The following is a 17,951-nucleotide window of genomic DNA, read 5'->3' on the forward strand; positions in this document are numbered from 1 at the left end:
AAATCCCTAAATCCACTACCGAAATCATTTTCTAAAATCTCTGTTCAAAGTCCCATCATTTTTATTTTAAATTTCATAAGTTGCTGTCTTTTCTATCATCTATTCAATTCACATCTTCCAATTTTATAAACTTCCACTGTTCCTCTCATCCCCGATTCAATTATAAATTCTCTTATTTTGCATTCCCCCATCGACTGTAATTTATTGCTCATGGCTTCTACCCTTCTGCTTGTAGAAGGCTCGAGAATTATTTATTGAGTCCCACCAGTATATCTAAATTTGTCAAATCATTTTTTTCTCTCCTATCGTCTGAAAAGGAGAGGCTGTTTATTTCAATCGATGCTTGCAAAAACAGCAGCTCATGGAAACTAGTTAGAAGCAAATTCCCAAGTAACTTAGACTTGGCAGTATTCCATTACCTTTGATTATAAAAGGGCAAAATTAATGGGCAATTCATGAGACTATGTGACAGAGAGGTGACAGGAAGTCGCTACGATTCAAATGGTAAAAGTCAAGGAGCTTTGTATATGAGGTGCTGGTTCAGCCTCTTCTTTCATGGTGAAAACAGCCTGACTTTTGTGGCCAATTGAAAAGGGCTTTTCCTTCCAGACCACTTTGTTGCATCTCTTGTGTTTATAAAATTAATCTTTAATGAACACTAATCAAGGTTCTAATTATAATATCTTTATATTTAATGTTTGTGTATTAAATGAAAGGCAAACATTTTGGGACCAGTCATAAAGGGCATAAATCATTTCCTTGGAAGTTTATCTAATTAAATGTATTGCTCTATAATACCTTTAAAATTTGAACTGCCATTATTTCATTAATTTAGATAAAAGTGAATCTTCAGTAGTTAAATATGACGTTTTGAACATTATGATAAGTTGTAATAATTTCTATCACGCATGGTCATGTAATATAATGATAATATGCTTTGGACTTATTTGGGGAACACTGGGCACCGGCTTTTCATAGCTTTTCTCCTTGTTTTAGCAACATTAAGAAATGCTTATAGTAAATTTCTGGGACACTCATATACTTATGAAAACAAAATAACATAAGCCATAACTTCCCTTGCCAGTCTGCTTTATGGTAACTTTTAAAATTGTAAATCTGGCCTCCCTGGTGGCCTACGAGTTAAGTCTCAGGTTATCAGTACAAAGGCCTGAGTTCGATCTCTGACCAGGGAGCTGACTTCACATGGCACAGCAGACCTTTCCTGTCTCGCCCACTGCTTCCCTCAGCATTCTATTTCAGTGGATCTGCCTGTTCTGCTCCTCACTCTGTCTCTGGTGAATCCTCTCACCACCACCCCCAATACCTCTGGCGTACACCCCAGTTGTTCTACACATAAATAAGTAAAACTTTAAAAAAATAATAAAATGAAATTGTTAATCTCATCCAGAAATACTTCACTGGCTTGCAAGTGGTCACACAACATAACCCATTCTTATTACCATATAACCAAGGAATCCTGATTTGGCCTCAATTTTCTCTCCTGAGACTCATACCATGAGTCTCTCCTGGGACTCGCTTTTAGGTGATGACATGGTCTCTGTCTTCTCTGTCTTTTTGCGTGTGACTATCTAAAAAAATGGGTCCACCTTTCTTCGTGTAGGGTGCTTTTAACCATTACTGAAAGCTAATTTACAGGTTGGCCTCTCATTTAAGTCTTCCCTGTGACTATAAGAAAATCTCTCTCCTTATATTCTTCCACTGCATTTTGTAAAGGGTATTTTATGGAATGGACAAGGATACAAACAAACCATTATAATGTGGCATCTCCTAGAGTACTGTGGATTCCTTGATTATAGGATTTTTGCCTTAGTCACCGAGAATACAGATATGAATATTGATTGAACAGCTAAAGAGAAGCATGATGAAAGAATAAATGAATCAATGACAAAAGGGTGTCCTCAAAATTCTCAGGGGAAAGTAATGGTTTATTTCATATCCTTGCGCTTATATCTTACAATATTTTGAGGGATAAATTCAAAGAAGCATGTACAACTAAATACTTTTCACACATCTTCATTTTCTAGGACAAGAGCGGGCTTGTCATAGTATCATTCTATCTCGTCACAAATACCTTACTTATCAGGAAGAGGAAATATAGAGTGATTCCCAGAAGAAATGCCCAGGTCCTAACCCTGGGACCTGTGACAATGACATTTGGAAAAGGGGTAATTTGAAGATATAGTTAAGTATCTTAAGATGAGATCATCCTAGATTACCTCGGTAGGCCCTAAATCCAATAACATGTGTTCTTATAAGAGACAGAGGAGTAGAAGACAGATAAGGAGAAACAACCCCATGAAGATGGTGGCAGAGATTGGAATACACAGCCACAACCAAGGAACATGTTGGCTCCTTCTAGCTAAGTCTTGCCTGATTCTCTGAGGCAGCTTGTTGGCCTACCCCTTAGCCTCTATCACCAGTAAATCTACCATGTCTAACCAATTTATTCCCATTTGCTTTTTATAACAACCTCCACTGCTTTTGAGATCATGCTTAGACTTAAACTTCTCCACATTCCCTTGCTAATCATGTCCATTCCTTTATAAGAGACCCAGAACTCTCTGCTTTGTGTTTCTCTTACTCTCCTAGTACCACATAAAACCTGGGGATCATGGCTCTGGAACTTCTAAGTGACACTCTGCTTTAGAGGCTGTGTGGCCTGCTGCTCCCCTCAGCAGTGTATTTCAGTCAGTCTGCCTGTTCTGTTCCCCACTCTGGCTCTGAAGAATCCTCTCACCCACCCCCCACACCTCTGGCCTACACCCCAGTTCTTCTACACAACAAAAAAAATAGAAGCTGTGTGTGCATTGAGGGAGGACATGATATTCTTGAGGCTTCATAGTTCACCTCTGTCAACATGACACCTCCTCCTTAAGAGCAAGGAACATCAGGGCCCCAGGGTTCCCAGTGACAGCTTGCCCAGTGTAGAATTTGTGTTCCATGAGTAAGTACTTGGTGGAAGAAGGTAGCTCCCAGATGTATGAGAAAAGGTATATTACATTAATGTTCACTTATCCCAATTAGAAGCTCATAGAACTTCTCCATCTTCTATACTTGAGTTTTACACCTACTGACCATCTGGTTCTAGGAGATAATTGTGATATATTGAAACTATGAGATCAAGAAAATAGAAAAGAGTAAAATTAAAAACATGAGTCTTGACATAATATTTTGCCAAAATGGTCAGAATAGACTGTATATGCATGTTTGTCTGGTGTGTTGTGTATATGTGTGTGTAAGAGAGAGAGAGACAAACAGACAGGTATGAAAAAGAAATAAAACAAAGAATATTATATTTGGTAGACCTGGCCCTATCAACCATTACTAATGAATGTGATTTACTAAGATAAGTATTTGCTTTACTTCCCAAGGAGCAAAACTGTATTAAAGGAGTATGATAACTTTTCTGTGTACTTGCTATTTTCTAAGACTATGTACCTGTTAGTGACTGTCTATTCTTTACATATATATATATATATATATATATATTATATAAAGCCTATGTTGATGATTGGCTGTTTATTAAGTGGTTAGAGAGATTGAAAACAAAAATACATAAATAGAAGATTCCTATAATTATATATACAAGTGTTCGCTTAGGATGTGGAATGAAAGAATGAATGTTATAGACCTAAATAAATAATCAGTGGTTCTTAGAATTGTAAAGCAAGGAATAACAAAATAAAATTAATCAATTAAAGGGACTCAGCTTGAGTGAAGTAGTGCTATGAGAAAAACTATGGAACATAAATTATGTAGTCTCTCATGAATGGCTGCATGTTTTTAGTGCAATCCTGAGAATATTAGTAGTGGTACAACCTGTTTGATATTATCCAGCTTGATTTTGATATTTCAACTTCAAATAATGGTTAATCTTGAGATAAATACTTACAGGTCTGTAAGCATTCTTAGGGAAAAGGCAGTGATTTGTTACCTTAACAAACAAGCAGCAAAACAACAAATGGATGTTTTTTGAGACTTCATCTTTAAATTATTGTGAAGATGACTCATGTGTCAAAGGTCATCCAAACTGTGTCTTGGTGTCAAATTTTAGTTGAGTAATCTTGGAAAGGCATACCATCCTGTGATTGTCAGTTGTCACGTCTAAAATACAGAATTCGGTCCTCCCTGGTGGTGTAGCGGTTGAGCGCTGGTTCGATCCCCAGCTGCCGGGCGAGGGTCCCACATGGCACGCAGACCTCTCCTGCCATGCCCGCTGCTCCCCTCAGCAGTGTACTTCATCAGTCTGCCTGTTCTGTTCCCCACTCTGGCTCTGGTGAATTCTCTCACCCTCCCGTGCTTCTGACTGTACCCAGTGCTTGTATAAATAAATAAATAAATAAATAAATAAATAAATAAATAAATCTTTTAAAAAATACAGAAATCACATTATGTACTTCATAGCTCTTTATTGAGGACTGATTGAGTGATGATGTGAAATGTCTTGCACTGTATATACTAAAGACTCAATATGTATGGCGCTGATGATAACAATTACGAAAGAGAAAGGTTCTGTGTGAGCACTTTTAACTTTTCTCATAATATTTACATTAATTGTGTTAATAAAATATTAATTTCTGGAGTTTCTGTTTCCTCAGGAATAAAATGAGGTGAAATAACTTGTTGGTAGGATAGGCAGAATTGGGACTCCAAATGTTGTCTGCTTAGTGGAAACACTATATTCCCTTTCCCTTTCTAGCAGCTGCCATTCAACTCATGGTCAGTCTAGAAAAGAGATACAAATCTCTAAGGATAAAATCATCTCTTGTTTCAAATACCTTTTGCCTTGTTTATCTACCTTATTCAATTAGATAAAGTACAAAATGTAAGTTCCATGTCTTGGGGTCATATGCTGTACTTTCTCTTCCATCAAAAGTGGGGAGGTATATACTTCATTTCTGAATAAAGAATGAATAATTCATTAAGCATAAGATAGTAAAAAAAAAGATACTTAAGGCCATTAGCTTGATTTTGGGGAAGTGGGGTTATAATTGAGTACTGAGGTATTTGGAGTTCCATGGGATAATATTCATCCATCCATAGTTAATCAAATGAGAATATCGGAGGACAATCATGGTAGTTAACTAAACTCAAATGGTATAACATTGCTCGTGGGGTTATCCAGCTATAAATTTGTAACATGTTTATGATTATTTGGTGTGTCCTTTAGAAAAATTATTTTATTTAATGAAAAAATGGAAGATTCTAGAGGGATAATTTTAATTAGTTGTAAAGAAAAAAAGAGTTTGAGATATCAATTTAAAATCTGTTTCTACATATTCAGTAGCCAAACACTTTCCCTCTCTTGGCTTGTTGATAAATATTCAGTGCCACAGAAACACAAATAAATAATTGGCCATCTCCAGTGCATTCTGTGTAACTTACAAGAGATCAAAAGATTATTCCATGGTACAGTGGGAGTCAAAATGTACTGCATTTATTACAAGTGAAAAATCATCACATGGCCCAAGTCAGCAATGCGTTGATGACCAGATGTGTGTGTATGTGTATGTGTGTGTGTGTGTAACTTTTTAAATTTAAGGATTTAAGGATTAAAGATTACACATTAAGTCCTCTGCTATTTGAATTGACCTGGATATATTAAATTATTATTTGTTTACAATGATGAAAATCTTTTTGAAAATAACAATATTAAAAATGATATGGACTTAACTTATTCAAAAAGATCCCAAAGTCAATTTTTAATTAAAAAAATATGAAAGATATGATTTCCCCATCTGGAAGATTATCTCTTTATCATTGTTAAGGACAGCCTCTCACAAGTTGATTTGATTCTGGCTTTTAGCTGAGTTTTTCAGGTTTATCTTTTTATAATTGAGATAAAGAGAGATAAATCTGTTGCATACAGCATTTTTTTTTCTTATGTATAGTGGACAGTATCAGTAAATAAAGCGCTCCTCATAACAAAAGTCCTTTTTTAATTTATTCAGAGGTGGTCTTTATTAAGCTAAGCTCCAGCAAATGGTGTTTAGAATAATGACATATACTTTTTTTAAGCAATCAAGCGTTTTCTATTTTTCCTTATTGAGGGGTCAGATGCTACAGCCGCCATGTTGAAAACACTCTAATTATGGAAAGTGGAAAGGGACAGACACGCTTTCAAGAAGAAAGTTGAGTTGCACGTTCAAATGAAATACCCTCCATGCTGATGTTATTTTTTCCTTCCCATAGGGAACCACAGTCAGATATCACGAGTACCTGTTGCTATTAAAGTCCTGGATGTCAATGACAACGCCCCTGAATTCGCATCCGAATATGAGGCATTTTTATGTGAAAATGGAAAACCCGGCCAAGTAAATATCTCCATGTTGTTAATGCTGAATATGTTTGTATACCACTGTCTCCTATTTGATTAACCTGCATTATAATGTGCATTTGCATCCTTTCTGATCTGCAAAGTCACAGGCAAGAAGCATCCAAAGGGGAACAGAGAGAGAGTGCTTTTCTTCCTGAGATGTTCATTCTCTTCCTACTTATGACCAAATTGGCTCCTGAAGTAGAACAACCTGCTGTGCCCTGAACCCAGAGCCAAATAACCATCTTAAAATATCTCAGGATATGGATGATAATTGGGAGGTCTTTGAGTGATGGAGCCAAAATTTTAGCCTTCAAATAAAAGGAAGCCAGGAAGGAAACTCCTGGAGGGGGCATGTTTATTCCCTATCAAATATAGGAGGAGCATCGAATAGTAGAACTGAGAAAGATTAGTTGTAGGAAGTGAATTTTGAAATCTGTAAAAATCTAGTTCTATTTAGATAAACATAGAGGAACAATATGTTTTAGACATGCAAGTAAAGCATCTGATAATTGTGTATTGATGTAACAGTGTTATTACTTGTCTCATATAGCATAGATAGGATAATGAAGACCGAAGAAGAGAGCTTGGGGAGGGGGGAGGGAAGGTAGGAGAGAGAATGGGTAAGAGGGAGGGAGGGAGGCAGGCAGGCAAGAAGGGGGGAAAGCTAAAGGGAAGGAAAAAGAAAGTTGAAGAACAAAAACAAAAACAAAACCTGCTATACTCTGAATGTCAAAATGGAAATAGTCTGTGTAAAGTTCTAAAAAACACAAATGTAATAGATTTATTTTAACAAGGTGCCAAAGTACTGTATGTTTAAGAAATTTATCGTTTTTCAACTTCCTAATTTATTTCTGGATGGTGACATTTTAATTTAAATAAACAGCAGCTGACAGCATGACACTGGAGTTGTTAATCCAACTATTCTTGTGCCTCATGTGGGTGTTAGGAATTAAACTTACTATTTGCTGAGCAGCTTACCTGACAAGAGTCAGATTTTTTCCCCTAAAGAAAGGAATAGCAATGTAGCTCTGTACTTTTATTTAATCATTATGGAAGATCAATGTGTTACCTTTTTATAAAACAGTAGACACTTTCCCCTAGACTGCTCTCACATATCTGAAGGGTTACCATTTTTTTCTATCTACCAAAATAAACACACACACACACACACACACATGCGCATGTACACATACTCACAGAGCAAAGCTGATTCATTTCAAATACCTAGATATCACAAATGTTATAATCAAAACATTCACCTTCAGTGGGGATAAGCTTTTTAAAAATATATGTCACATTAGTTTATCACATGGAATTGATTGCTATTAATGTCTTTGAACATTGTCATTTGTGATCCCCTGAGGATGGCATGGATTATAAGTATGTGTGAGTGTGTATGTGTACACACACACATACACACATATATCTTCTCCACAGTAAGTATAATTTAGCTAAATTAGTGAATTGAGTAGCAGAGAGATCCAAAGCAAAACATACACAGAATATATGCAGGTCAGTTTCAAGGCTAAGATTGTGTAGGTCAGATCATTGCTGGGGTAATGTAGTGATCACAGATGTGTAAGCCAGACCTTTAAGATTATACCGAATCTGCCAAACAAGTGAGAATTGACACCAAATTCCATTGTTCATTCAAAACATAATCACGCAAGTTCAGAGAGTCAATGGCATTGATATTTCAAAAATTCAACATTAGCTTCACTTGTGATATTGACATGCATGCCTTTGGACCTCCAGGAATCTGTAGGTTTACCCTGTGGATTTTGACTGTTTCCCAGGTTTTAATGATTCTTCAGCAGTTTTTATCCTTAGGGGGAAAAATGCATTGTTTCATCCCCTTTCCTATGCAAGATCAAAATAAAAAAAAAAGTTGATTCTTTGTTTTATGCTTTTTACAAATTGAAATGAATGACTCATTTTATGAAGAAATGTGGTGTGTGTGTGTGTGTCTGTGTGTGTGTCTGTGTGTGTGTGTGTCCACTGCACTGCCTTATCCTCTGATAACTCTTTTGAGGCATGTTTATTAGAGTTCATTTTTACATGAAGAGAGATCAGATCTTTGGATGTTTGGACATACAAGTTATTGCTGCACATTTCAGTTGTTCAAACAACTCCTGAGTTCCTCAAATCTTTTGTGCTAGTCAGAACTCATGTTTGATTTATTTTATCATTTCTAGGTCACTGTCCATGGCTTGAGTTATAAATTTTTATATTTAACCTTTTTTAAAAAATTGATTTGTTATTCATACTAAATAGTGTAAACTTACAGGAGTTCAACACAGATGCATTTTCAATCATCTCTCATAATATCACACAGGTTACTAACTCACTTTGAAATTAGAATGTCTGCTATCAGATGATCACACACTCATAAAAAAAACATGTCAAGAACTGAATTAACACTAAATTCCTAGTCATCGCAATATTTTCCTTCAATTAATGTCTATAACAACCGCAGAAAAAATAATGCAGTAATCTTGTCTGATTTGCCTTGAAGGTATGGATTTAAGGCAGACCACAAGGGGATCAGCTGGAGATTATTAGCAATAATCTAGGCCAAGCCATATTTAAAAAAAAAAAAAACAGCTGTATAAACCTTCTAGATTGAGAGAGCTTCTATAAAGAGGTTTTTTTTTAATCTTACAAAATGAAAACTAATATCAATATCAACAGAGAGAATTTCACTATGCTTGATTCTTTCCCATTGAGCAGGACTTATTTTTTTTAATATTTTATTTCATAAAATTCTGACATCATTTTTCATTTTTGCACAATGTATACATTTTCATTTTGGTTATATTCCCCATACAATTGCACATCTCCCTTATTTTGACCCTAATCCTTCCTCTCCCCGCCCGCCCCCCCTCCCCGTAGTGTGTCTCTGGTTTATAGGTGCTTGTTGATTTTGATTTTTACTTTGTATTAATTAGTCTTTAAAGTCTAAAGAAAAAGGAGGAAAGCCACTGTAGATGCCTCTCCTGTTGTTGATTCATCTCTGCTACAATTGGCAGAGGCTCATTTTGAAAGTAGAATTGGAATTCTTATCTGCTCCTGCTGCCTTCTTATGATTCTGAAGTGAAAGATGACATTTTCTTGAATCTGTCCCCTTTATAGAATAGCCACCACCATGATGGAGAGAAATAGTTCACCGTCCATATTATACAAAATCAACACGAATCCCTTTTGATTAGAATCTTTTTAAATAATCCCTTCATTTCATAATTAAATGTTAATATGGCATTTTCTGATTGCTGGTTACTTCTATTTTTAAATTTTTCCCAATAGGTATAGGTAATTTATATGAAGCCAAAAGTTATATGAGGCTGCATATCTTTAGTCTTCATTTCAATGACAGCATAATACAGTCATCTAGAAATTACTTGGCCCTCAGTTTAATGGGATGAATAAAAAGATCATCCCTACTTACATCTCTGTGATGATCAAGGTGGAAATGAAGGTATAGGCTGAAGGTAAAATAGATGACTGACACTTCACGCATCTATCATTGATGGGACTTCTGACAGGTTTTGGTCAGTCATTAAATACGTGCTGAACACAAACTAGGTGACATGACTTAACTAAGTACTGAGGACTTAGTGGCAAACAATGCTCTAAACATCTGTCTTTTCCCCTCCTAGAATATTCTCTCTGGCAAACACATAATCAAATTAGAAATGAGAAAAATTGCATGAAAATACCTCAGATCCTCTTAGCTGATAGGAGGATGAAGAAATGAGGGGAATTGAAGTCATCTTAAGGAAAAGACCCCTTAATATAAGACAAACTTCACCAGAGACAGGAAACTCCTATCAAGTGCTGAAAAGGAGTCAGCTGGGCATAACTCGGGTTCTGTCTGAAGAGAATGGTAACCTGGCTGGAAGGTGGAGGAACAGGTAACAGGTGGAGAAACCAGTAACTTCAAGATCATTATTCTTGATAACACCACACTCAGAACCAAAGACGGAAGAGAGAGAACTTCAATGTTGGCCAGAGGATCTTCCTTAACTGTTCTACATCTGATGCCCCTAGTAGGGTATTTCTAGGATTTTATTTCATATACTAACCTTGTGCCCACCATATACTGAGAAATAGGGTAACTGGTTCTGGATGGTTCCTTGACACAGGAACAGAACCAAACATACTGTATTTCTAGGTGTGAGTCAAGCTCTCTTGTTTAGTTTCTGATATTTATTGTTTGAGAATAGGTAACAGACTGCTTCAGCTCTTTTTCCTTCATGAAAGACCTTTGCTGTTACTATAAATAAATATAGTGAGGTATAATTTAAGCTTTATTACCATCTACAGAAATTGAACTGTGCTATTTGGCATCAAGGTAGTTATGTCTGGGTCTAAAAAAAAATACTTCAGTTTATCTCTTTCAATTCCATCCTTTTCTAACCAGTATAGCAATATGAAGTTTTCTTATCATGTAACTGTCACAGGTCCAAAAAAGAAGTGAATAGACCGATGTCTTGATAAGTATTTAGCCAATGCTCAGTATGTAATAGATATTCACAAATTTTTAGAATCATTTCATTCAGCAGTGGCAAATATTTCAATAATTAGTTTCTCAGCTATTGCCATGGAAACACTTGGATTTTTTTTTTTTTGCCTCACACGGCACCCAAGCATCTCTTCGAATGAAAAATCATTCATTTATTTATTAAGCAATATTTATTTTGCATCTACAAGATGCTGAGTATTGTAATGTGACCTGGGGAAACAATATAAAAGGAGAGAGAAATGATGTTCTTTCTAATGAATCCTAGTGAGGAAAAGAGATATAAAAATGTAAAATGAATGAATAATATAATTTAAATTTTAAAGACTGGATAGAAGGAACATTAATACAACTAGACAGGAAAACCAAGAAAGAACAGAGATCTACTTTGAATATGGTGCCAGAGAAAGTTACTTTTTAAATGGTTATCATTTCAGCTGAAACCACAAAATGATACAAGAAAGAACTAGACATAAAGGAGCAGACACAAGAGTCTTCTAACCAATAGGATAAACCTGAGCAAAGACACTGAAGGAAGCAGGACCTTGGTTTATTTGAAGAATTGAAGAGAGCTCTGGCTAAGTATGATAAGCAAGTAAAGTAATAAGAATATAATAAGTAAAGATGAAATTGAACCAAAAGAGTTTTATGTTTGAATAAAATCTACACACATGTGCACACTTGCACACACACACACACACACATGCCATTTAAGCAGGACCAGCATTTAGAAAGCTGTAATTGCAAAAGATAATGGCCACCTGGTCTGAGGTGTTGGCGGTGGAAATGAAGGGAGGTAGTTGTAGAAGTTGCATGCTTACCTGAGGGAGATAACATGGAATCTTCTAGCATATTACTGTTACTGTTGTAGAAGATTGGCCTTGTGATAGTTTATAGATATGGGAGCTTAGGCTAAAGAGGAAGAACAGGCTTACCTCAGGCCAGGGAAAGTGGCAAGTGAGGGTTTCAAAGTCTGTTCTTGAAGGTACCTATACTTTCTAGGATCTCATGGTGCTTCTCAAGAAAGCTGAACTTTGACATATTGCCTCATTAAAAAAATAGTAATAAGGTTCCGATTAAAAGTGAGTACTTTTTAGTAAGAAAAAATCAGCAGTGACCAATAATACGCTATCTCCAAAAAGCATTCTGTGAAGCCTTGGAAAAGAAATAAGCCTTAATATGAAAAGTAAAAGTAATCATCCCTTGATAAGCACTAGCCATGGATGAGTTTGCTACTTTATTTTTTTGTTGTTGGTCTTGTTTTAATAATGTGAAACAACAAAATGAAATTATGGCATTTTATAAAACTCATGAAACAATAAATAGAGGAGATTTAATTTTAACTTTCCTGCCAGCAGGCATCTTTCAGGATGTATCTGCATACACAAGAGGGAGGCAGGATTGATTTTAAAGCAGATGAAATTGATGGCCGCAACAAAATGCATAAAATACTGTTTTCATTTTATTTGGGGTGGAGCAAGGAGGGTAATTAGTGGGATGTATTAATCAATACTTGAAGAAATCGTCTATAATCAGACGTAGTTTAAGAGAGTCATTAAAAGAAGTATGACGTTTAGGGCACACCTTTGACAGAAGTGAAAAAATACAGTGGAAAGTTTTGAAACTCTAGAACAATGTAAGGGCTTTCCCGCTGCTACTGTTTGAGCTTCATGACCTTGGACTTGAACCTCCTTAGCTTAAACTCTTCTATTTTAGGAATACTGAGCTCACTATCATATGCTCAATAAATAATTGTAGCTATTAGTAATATATATTTTATTTAGTCTTATAGTCTGGAAAGCAAAGTATGTACTGTTATATCTTTGTGATCTTTTGGGGAGCAAAATGCCATTAATAACTAAATGGGTTCATATATTACAGCAAACATCTATTCCCTTGTATTGGAGTAAGTTTTTTTCTGATAATTTACAAGTGTTTTGTTTGTCAGATGTAAAGAAAGGGCTTGCCTTCATGCTTCTCCTCATGAATCTGTGGGTTAATCTGATTTCTTCAGATCCACTGGAATCAACATATAGGAACACATATTACCTAAATCTGTTTTGAAGTCATGTTTGTAGCCTTTGTGTACACTGGCAGGGTCTCTCGGATGGCAAATTCCACATTTTATTCTGACCCCTAACCTAAATCAGATGGTGACCCACAGAGAAAATGGTACAAAGGACTGTTTGAAAATCCTGCGCTACTGAAGAACAATATATTCTGTTTTATTTTCAACCTACAATTTACTGATTAAGAATTGAGGGTTGAAATGAGGTGGTCTCACGGGTACACTGTTTCCATTTGTTCATGGAAGCTATATTGAGAAGCATGCCTTTTGGAGGAAAGAAAACAACACTGGATAATTGGAGATTTTAGAACTGGTCTTCACGCTAGGGACATATATAAGATACCAGGAGGCACCAAGAGAACCTGACATTGTACTTAAATGTCAGAGAAACAAAATGGAAAAAGTACTATAACCACCAAGCTATGTAGATGCAGAAGCTCTATATAGAGGTAAGAAGTCTTATTGGACTTCATGAATAAGGTTTTCAAGGATAGGATTTCTCAAAGTGGATGCTTGAGAAAAACTCACAAGGCATAGCATATCATACATGGGGTGTTGGGCATGGTGGTGGTGGTGGGTGTGCTCTACCTAATAATATTGTGACACACTGAACTAAAGTAAAGAAACATTTCTGTTTGATGTATGCTATTGTAAGATTCCCTTGCATTTATGAAGACATAGGAATCACCAAAGGATATGTATGGTCGCTGGAATTTACCAGACGTTGTTGATTATAAAATTTTTCCAGTTCCCTTCAGAGAAAACTATAGAATTAATGGTAAATGGAACCCATTTGGAAACAACTTGCTCTGGACAATAAAAGGAATCTGATATTTTTGTAGTCAAGGAAGTGATGTTATAATGTTAAGGATGTATCAGGAAATATTCCTCTAAGATAGTGGAAGATGGAGAAAAAGTAAGAACTGAAAAGAGAGTTGAGACTTCTAAGTTTTGTTAAAGAATGTGAATTTTACCCCACTAATAAGTTTTCAAAGAAGGGTGATTGATGGTGCTATTTTTTAATGCTGATATTTTAGACATGTTAAGAAATATATATGCGATATGCAGCATCCATTAAAGGAAAATAAAGCAGGAGAAAAGAGAAACCCAAACTCTGTGTAAATACATTCTTTAGGAGCCTTTGCTGTGTATGAGTTTACTTCACTCGGTTTCAGTAAAGGGAAGGGAATGGAAAATACTGGCACCAAGGAAAATGTCAGAAGTTCTATAGTAGGTTTAGGAAGCCACATCCCAAGTGTTTCTCCAGATGGCAGAGGACTTCACTTAGTGTTTAAAAGAGACATATAAAACCTTATCTACATCCTCCTGTTGGATTTTCTATAGGTCAGACCTCTAGGGTACATGCTGTGAATAACCACCTAATACTTTTTAAAGGGGAGAATATATTCATGCAAAAAAAAAGTAATATGGAAAAAGTTGGATAAGAAAAGTCTTGGTAGAGGCTGGATTGCCATACAGATCATAAAAAAATATAGGAACTATCCAATTAATGGATATGAACTGTGCTTCTATTTGAACTCTATTCTATAGTTTTGAAATAATTGAAGATAATTGGATAATTGTATAGATCTTATTGTAATTTCTCAAATTCCTGTACTTCCCTTTTCAATTGATAATCACTGCTATAATTTGCCTTCTCTGGTATGTATAATTTCTATTTTCAAGATCTCTCTTTTAGAGAATCCTTCTTAACCCATTTTGTTTTCTTCAGTGTGGACATTTTTCATAATCTGATGGAGACTATGGACTTTTCCCTCCTAAGTGGGCCTATCTAAGTAATTTCTTACAATTTTACTTTCAGGTTGAGAAGGTTGAGACATGCACTGCTCATTTATGACTCATCTTTTCATTCCACAAGTTGAAAATTACTGCTCTAAGAATTAGAAGTTAGCATTTCAGGAAAGTTAGTAATAAGTCCCATAGGCAGAAGAATGAACAGAAAACCAAAAATCATACTGTCCTCTCCATGCTTTTGACTTTCCTGTTTCTCATTCACCCCTTACTCACTACCTTCCAATTCATTTCCCTACAGAAATATTTGCCAAGAAAAGGAAAATTAAATTTTAACCAAGATCATGGCATTGTGTTGTGATTGCAATAGCATTTGCTGATTATTTCTAAAGAATAAATGCATATTCAGAAAGCTTAGAAGATTTCAAAAATTGCAACCAAAATGTCCTCTCTTTGGCTACTACTCAGGAAGAACAATGATTTCTAAACCTCCATCTTCTCCTATCAGTCAGAATCAAAAAACCTTTCTATTCATAAAGCAAAGTACATGAGTGGAAAGAACAGATGATTCATCCTTACACACGCCCCAAAATATTGAAGGTCTCAGTCTGATTTTAATTGAAATACATATCCTGAATGAATGGATGTCAACAAGATTTTGAGATAGCTTGAAATATTGGGCAGGAGGGTGCAGATAACTCCCTACCAGATTGCCTGGGATCAGATATTATATAGAATGTCTTTCAAGCTGAGGGTTCTATAGACCATTTCATACTCTCAAGGATGTGTGAGAATTAGTGATGATGCTAGAATATGCCTGGCATTACTTATTTATCCATCCATACATTTATTCATTTAGGCAATACTTTTAAAATATAATAATTATCACATGCCAAACACTGTTCTAATAGCAATGATGGGGGGGAAACCCAACTCATCATATATTATTATGCCTGGCACTTTAAAACAAATCAATGAACAATATCTACAGGAACTCATAGGGGATATTCTAATAGATCCCAGGACAGTTTTATGGTTGTTAACAGAGCAGATCATCAGAAAGTTATTTATTTTCTGATTGCTTGCCTTCTAAAAATTTAATAATGACTGATGCCCAATTGATATTTAATAATTTTAAGAAGGTAACATTGTGTAAAATAGAGGTTATTAAATCCTAATATAAATCATCTAACTTAGCTTTAGTGTTAATGACAAACAATGAATGGTTCGAAGAAAATCAAAGTCAGAATTATGATTGGCCTTGCGGTTCTCAAAATTTTGTTTTTGAGTTTAGAAAGGCAATTTTATTTGTGCCCCTGGAGAAATCCAAGCATGGCTGAAATGCATTTTCTTATCCCAATGTCCCAGGTAGACTTTGTTTTTCTGATAGAGATGTGTTAGCTTTCAGCTTCCCTTGAAATTAATCCACAGTAAATTATCAAATACAAGATTTTTCAATTGCATATTAACTTTATCAGCAGAAAGGAAAATATTTAAATGAAATGATAAATACATAACACCTAAACATCTATAACCTTTCCAGAAATGTTTATATTGTTTCCATGAAAAATTTGTTCAATTACTTTAAAAATGAATTGATGTCATAGTAGCTCATTTGCCACATACTTAACATACCTATAGAATCTGCTTATGTGGAAGCGCACTTCCTTGAAAAATCTGGGTTTTTTCCTACTATTTAAACATAAATGTATTCAGATATTATTACATCAATGAGAATTTCAGCCTCTGTATGAATAGCTTAGTGCATTTTAATAGCATGAACTCCTTCAAGTGATCTTCCGTACAGCTACTTTGAGATAAAATGACCAGTAAGTGGCGATTTGCATTAAAATAAAGTGAAATGTCAAAAATGGTTTAAGCCAAAGTCTTAACTAGGGCCAGCTCCTGGGATATCTGGACATTGATTTAAAGTTTCACCATTTCTTCACTTTCCCAGCCCATCGTGCACTGAACTTGACGTGAGCTTGGCAATACAAACTCCGCTAATGAATAACAATGAGGAAGCTGTGAACACCAATCTTCTCCCTTGGCTCAAAACATTGGTGCTCAGACTTAAGCATGCATCTGAATCATGCAGAAACCTGTTTAAAATGCAGATTTCTAGGCCCCCACCCTGACACTGTCTGGTTTACTGGGTTCAAGAAATTGCATGTCTAACAGAGTTCCTGGCTTAAGTCATGGTGGAAAAAACATTCATGCAGATGTAATGTTTAGACCAAAGTCCTGAGCTGTGGTATGACAGGTAATTAGACTCCTTTGCTTCAGGTAAGCTGAATTATTGCATCTTTTGTTACGGTGGCTTCATCCAATCACTCACATAGATGTATTCACCAGCAAGTAGGAGCTTTTTCCATGCGGGTTATCTAGAAATATTAGGAGTGACGTCGCTTATAGACACTCTCTGCACTGAGTGCAGTAGAGGAATGCGTTTTGCTATGACTGATTCCCACCCCAGGACATCAGGCAGCCCTTTCCTTGTTTGCCTTTCTTCTTCACATGAGCTCACATATCTCAAGAGTTACCTCTTCAGCTGATACACCTGCAGCAGGAGATCCATTGAAACAGAATTGGGAAATCCCATTTATAGCTGCATGAAAGAAGACACCTGTCAAACTCTCCTGTTAAATATCTGCACATGTGGGCTGTCCACTACAGTTATCTATATTTTACAGCTTCTCTCTCTATGCTTTCATTCTTCTATTTTAATGAAATAGGAAGCCCTGGGTCGCTCTCTCTGCACTTAAAAGGCAAATGTGCTCGGTTTTTCGACATAGTAAATACAGTTGCATTCCTCTCTAATCTGATGAGGTTGGATTCCTGTTTGGGAAACATCCACCTCTTAACACTTGTCAGAGTTCTGTGTCATAAGTAAATGCTTGTGGCCCTAGGTTTTTCAAAGAGCCACAATAAGGATTATGACTAACAATCACTGAACATTTTCTAAGAGCTAACTCTAAATTGAGACTGACATAAATTTATGTAAATAATCAAGACATCAAGGTACTCCTTTTATGTGTAATATAAGGATACATGGCAGCTCAGTTTCAGGAAGAGTTAATTAACTCCCTCAAGGTCACACACCAGTAAAGTCAAACTATAGTTTCCATGCAGGCAGCTTTCTTTCAGAGGTCATTAGCTAATGGCCACTTCACTCTCTGAAATGAATATCTTTTATCTTGTGCTGTTTTTTGTTGAAATGTCACTCGAGCCAAGAACAATTCTAAGATATTTTCGAAGGCCTTTCACAAAAT

General features: G+C 35.8%; 1 protein-coding gene across 1 annotated transcript in view; it reads left to right on the top strand.

Annotated features, from left to right (window-relative positions):
• CDH8 (cadherin 8) overlaps positions 1-17,951 on the top strand; it is a gene marked incomplete at its 3' end in the record, with an annotated part of 355,245 nt that overhangs the window by 282,337 nt on the left and 54,957 nt on the right. Inside the window, exon 8 of the mRNA XM_084256775.1 lies at positions 6,214-6,335. Within this exon, the coding sequence (XP_084112901.1) occupies positions 6,214-6,335 (122 nt within the window). The remainder of the gene's footprint in view (positions 1-6,213; positions 6,336-17,951) is intronic.

The sequence above is a fragment of the Talpa europaea genome (genome assembly GCF_964194135.1).
Source record: "Talpa europaea genome assembly, chromosome: 16".
Taxonomy (NCBI): domain Eukaryota; kingdom Metazoa; phylum Chordata; class Mammalia; order Eulipotyphla; family Talpidae; genus Talpa; species Talpa europaea.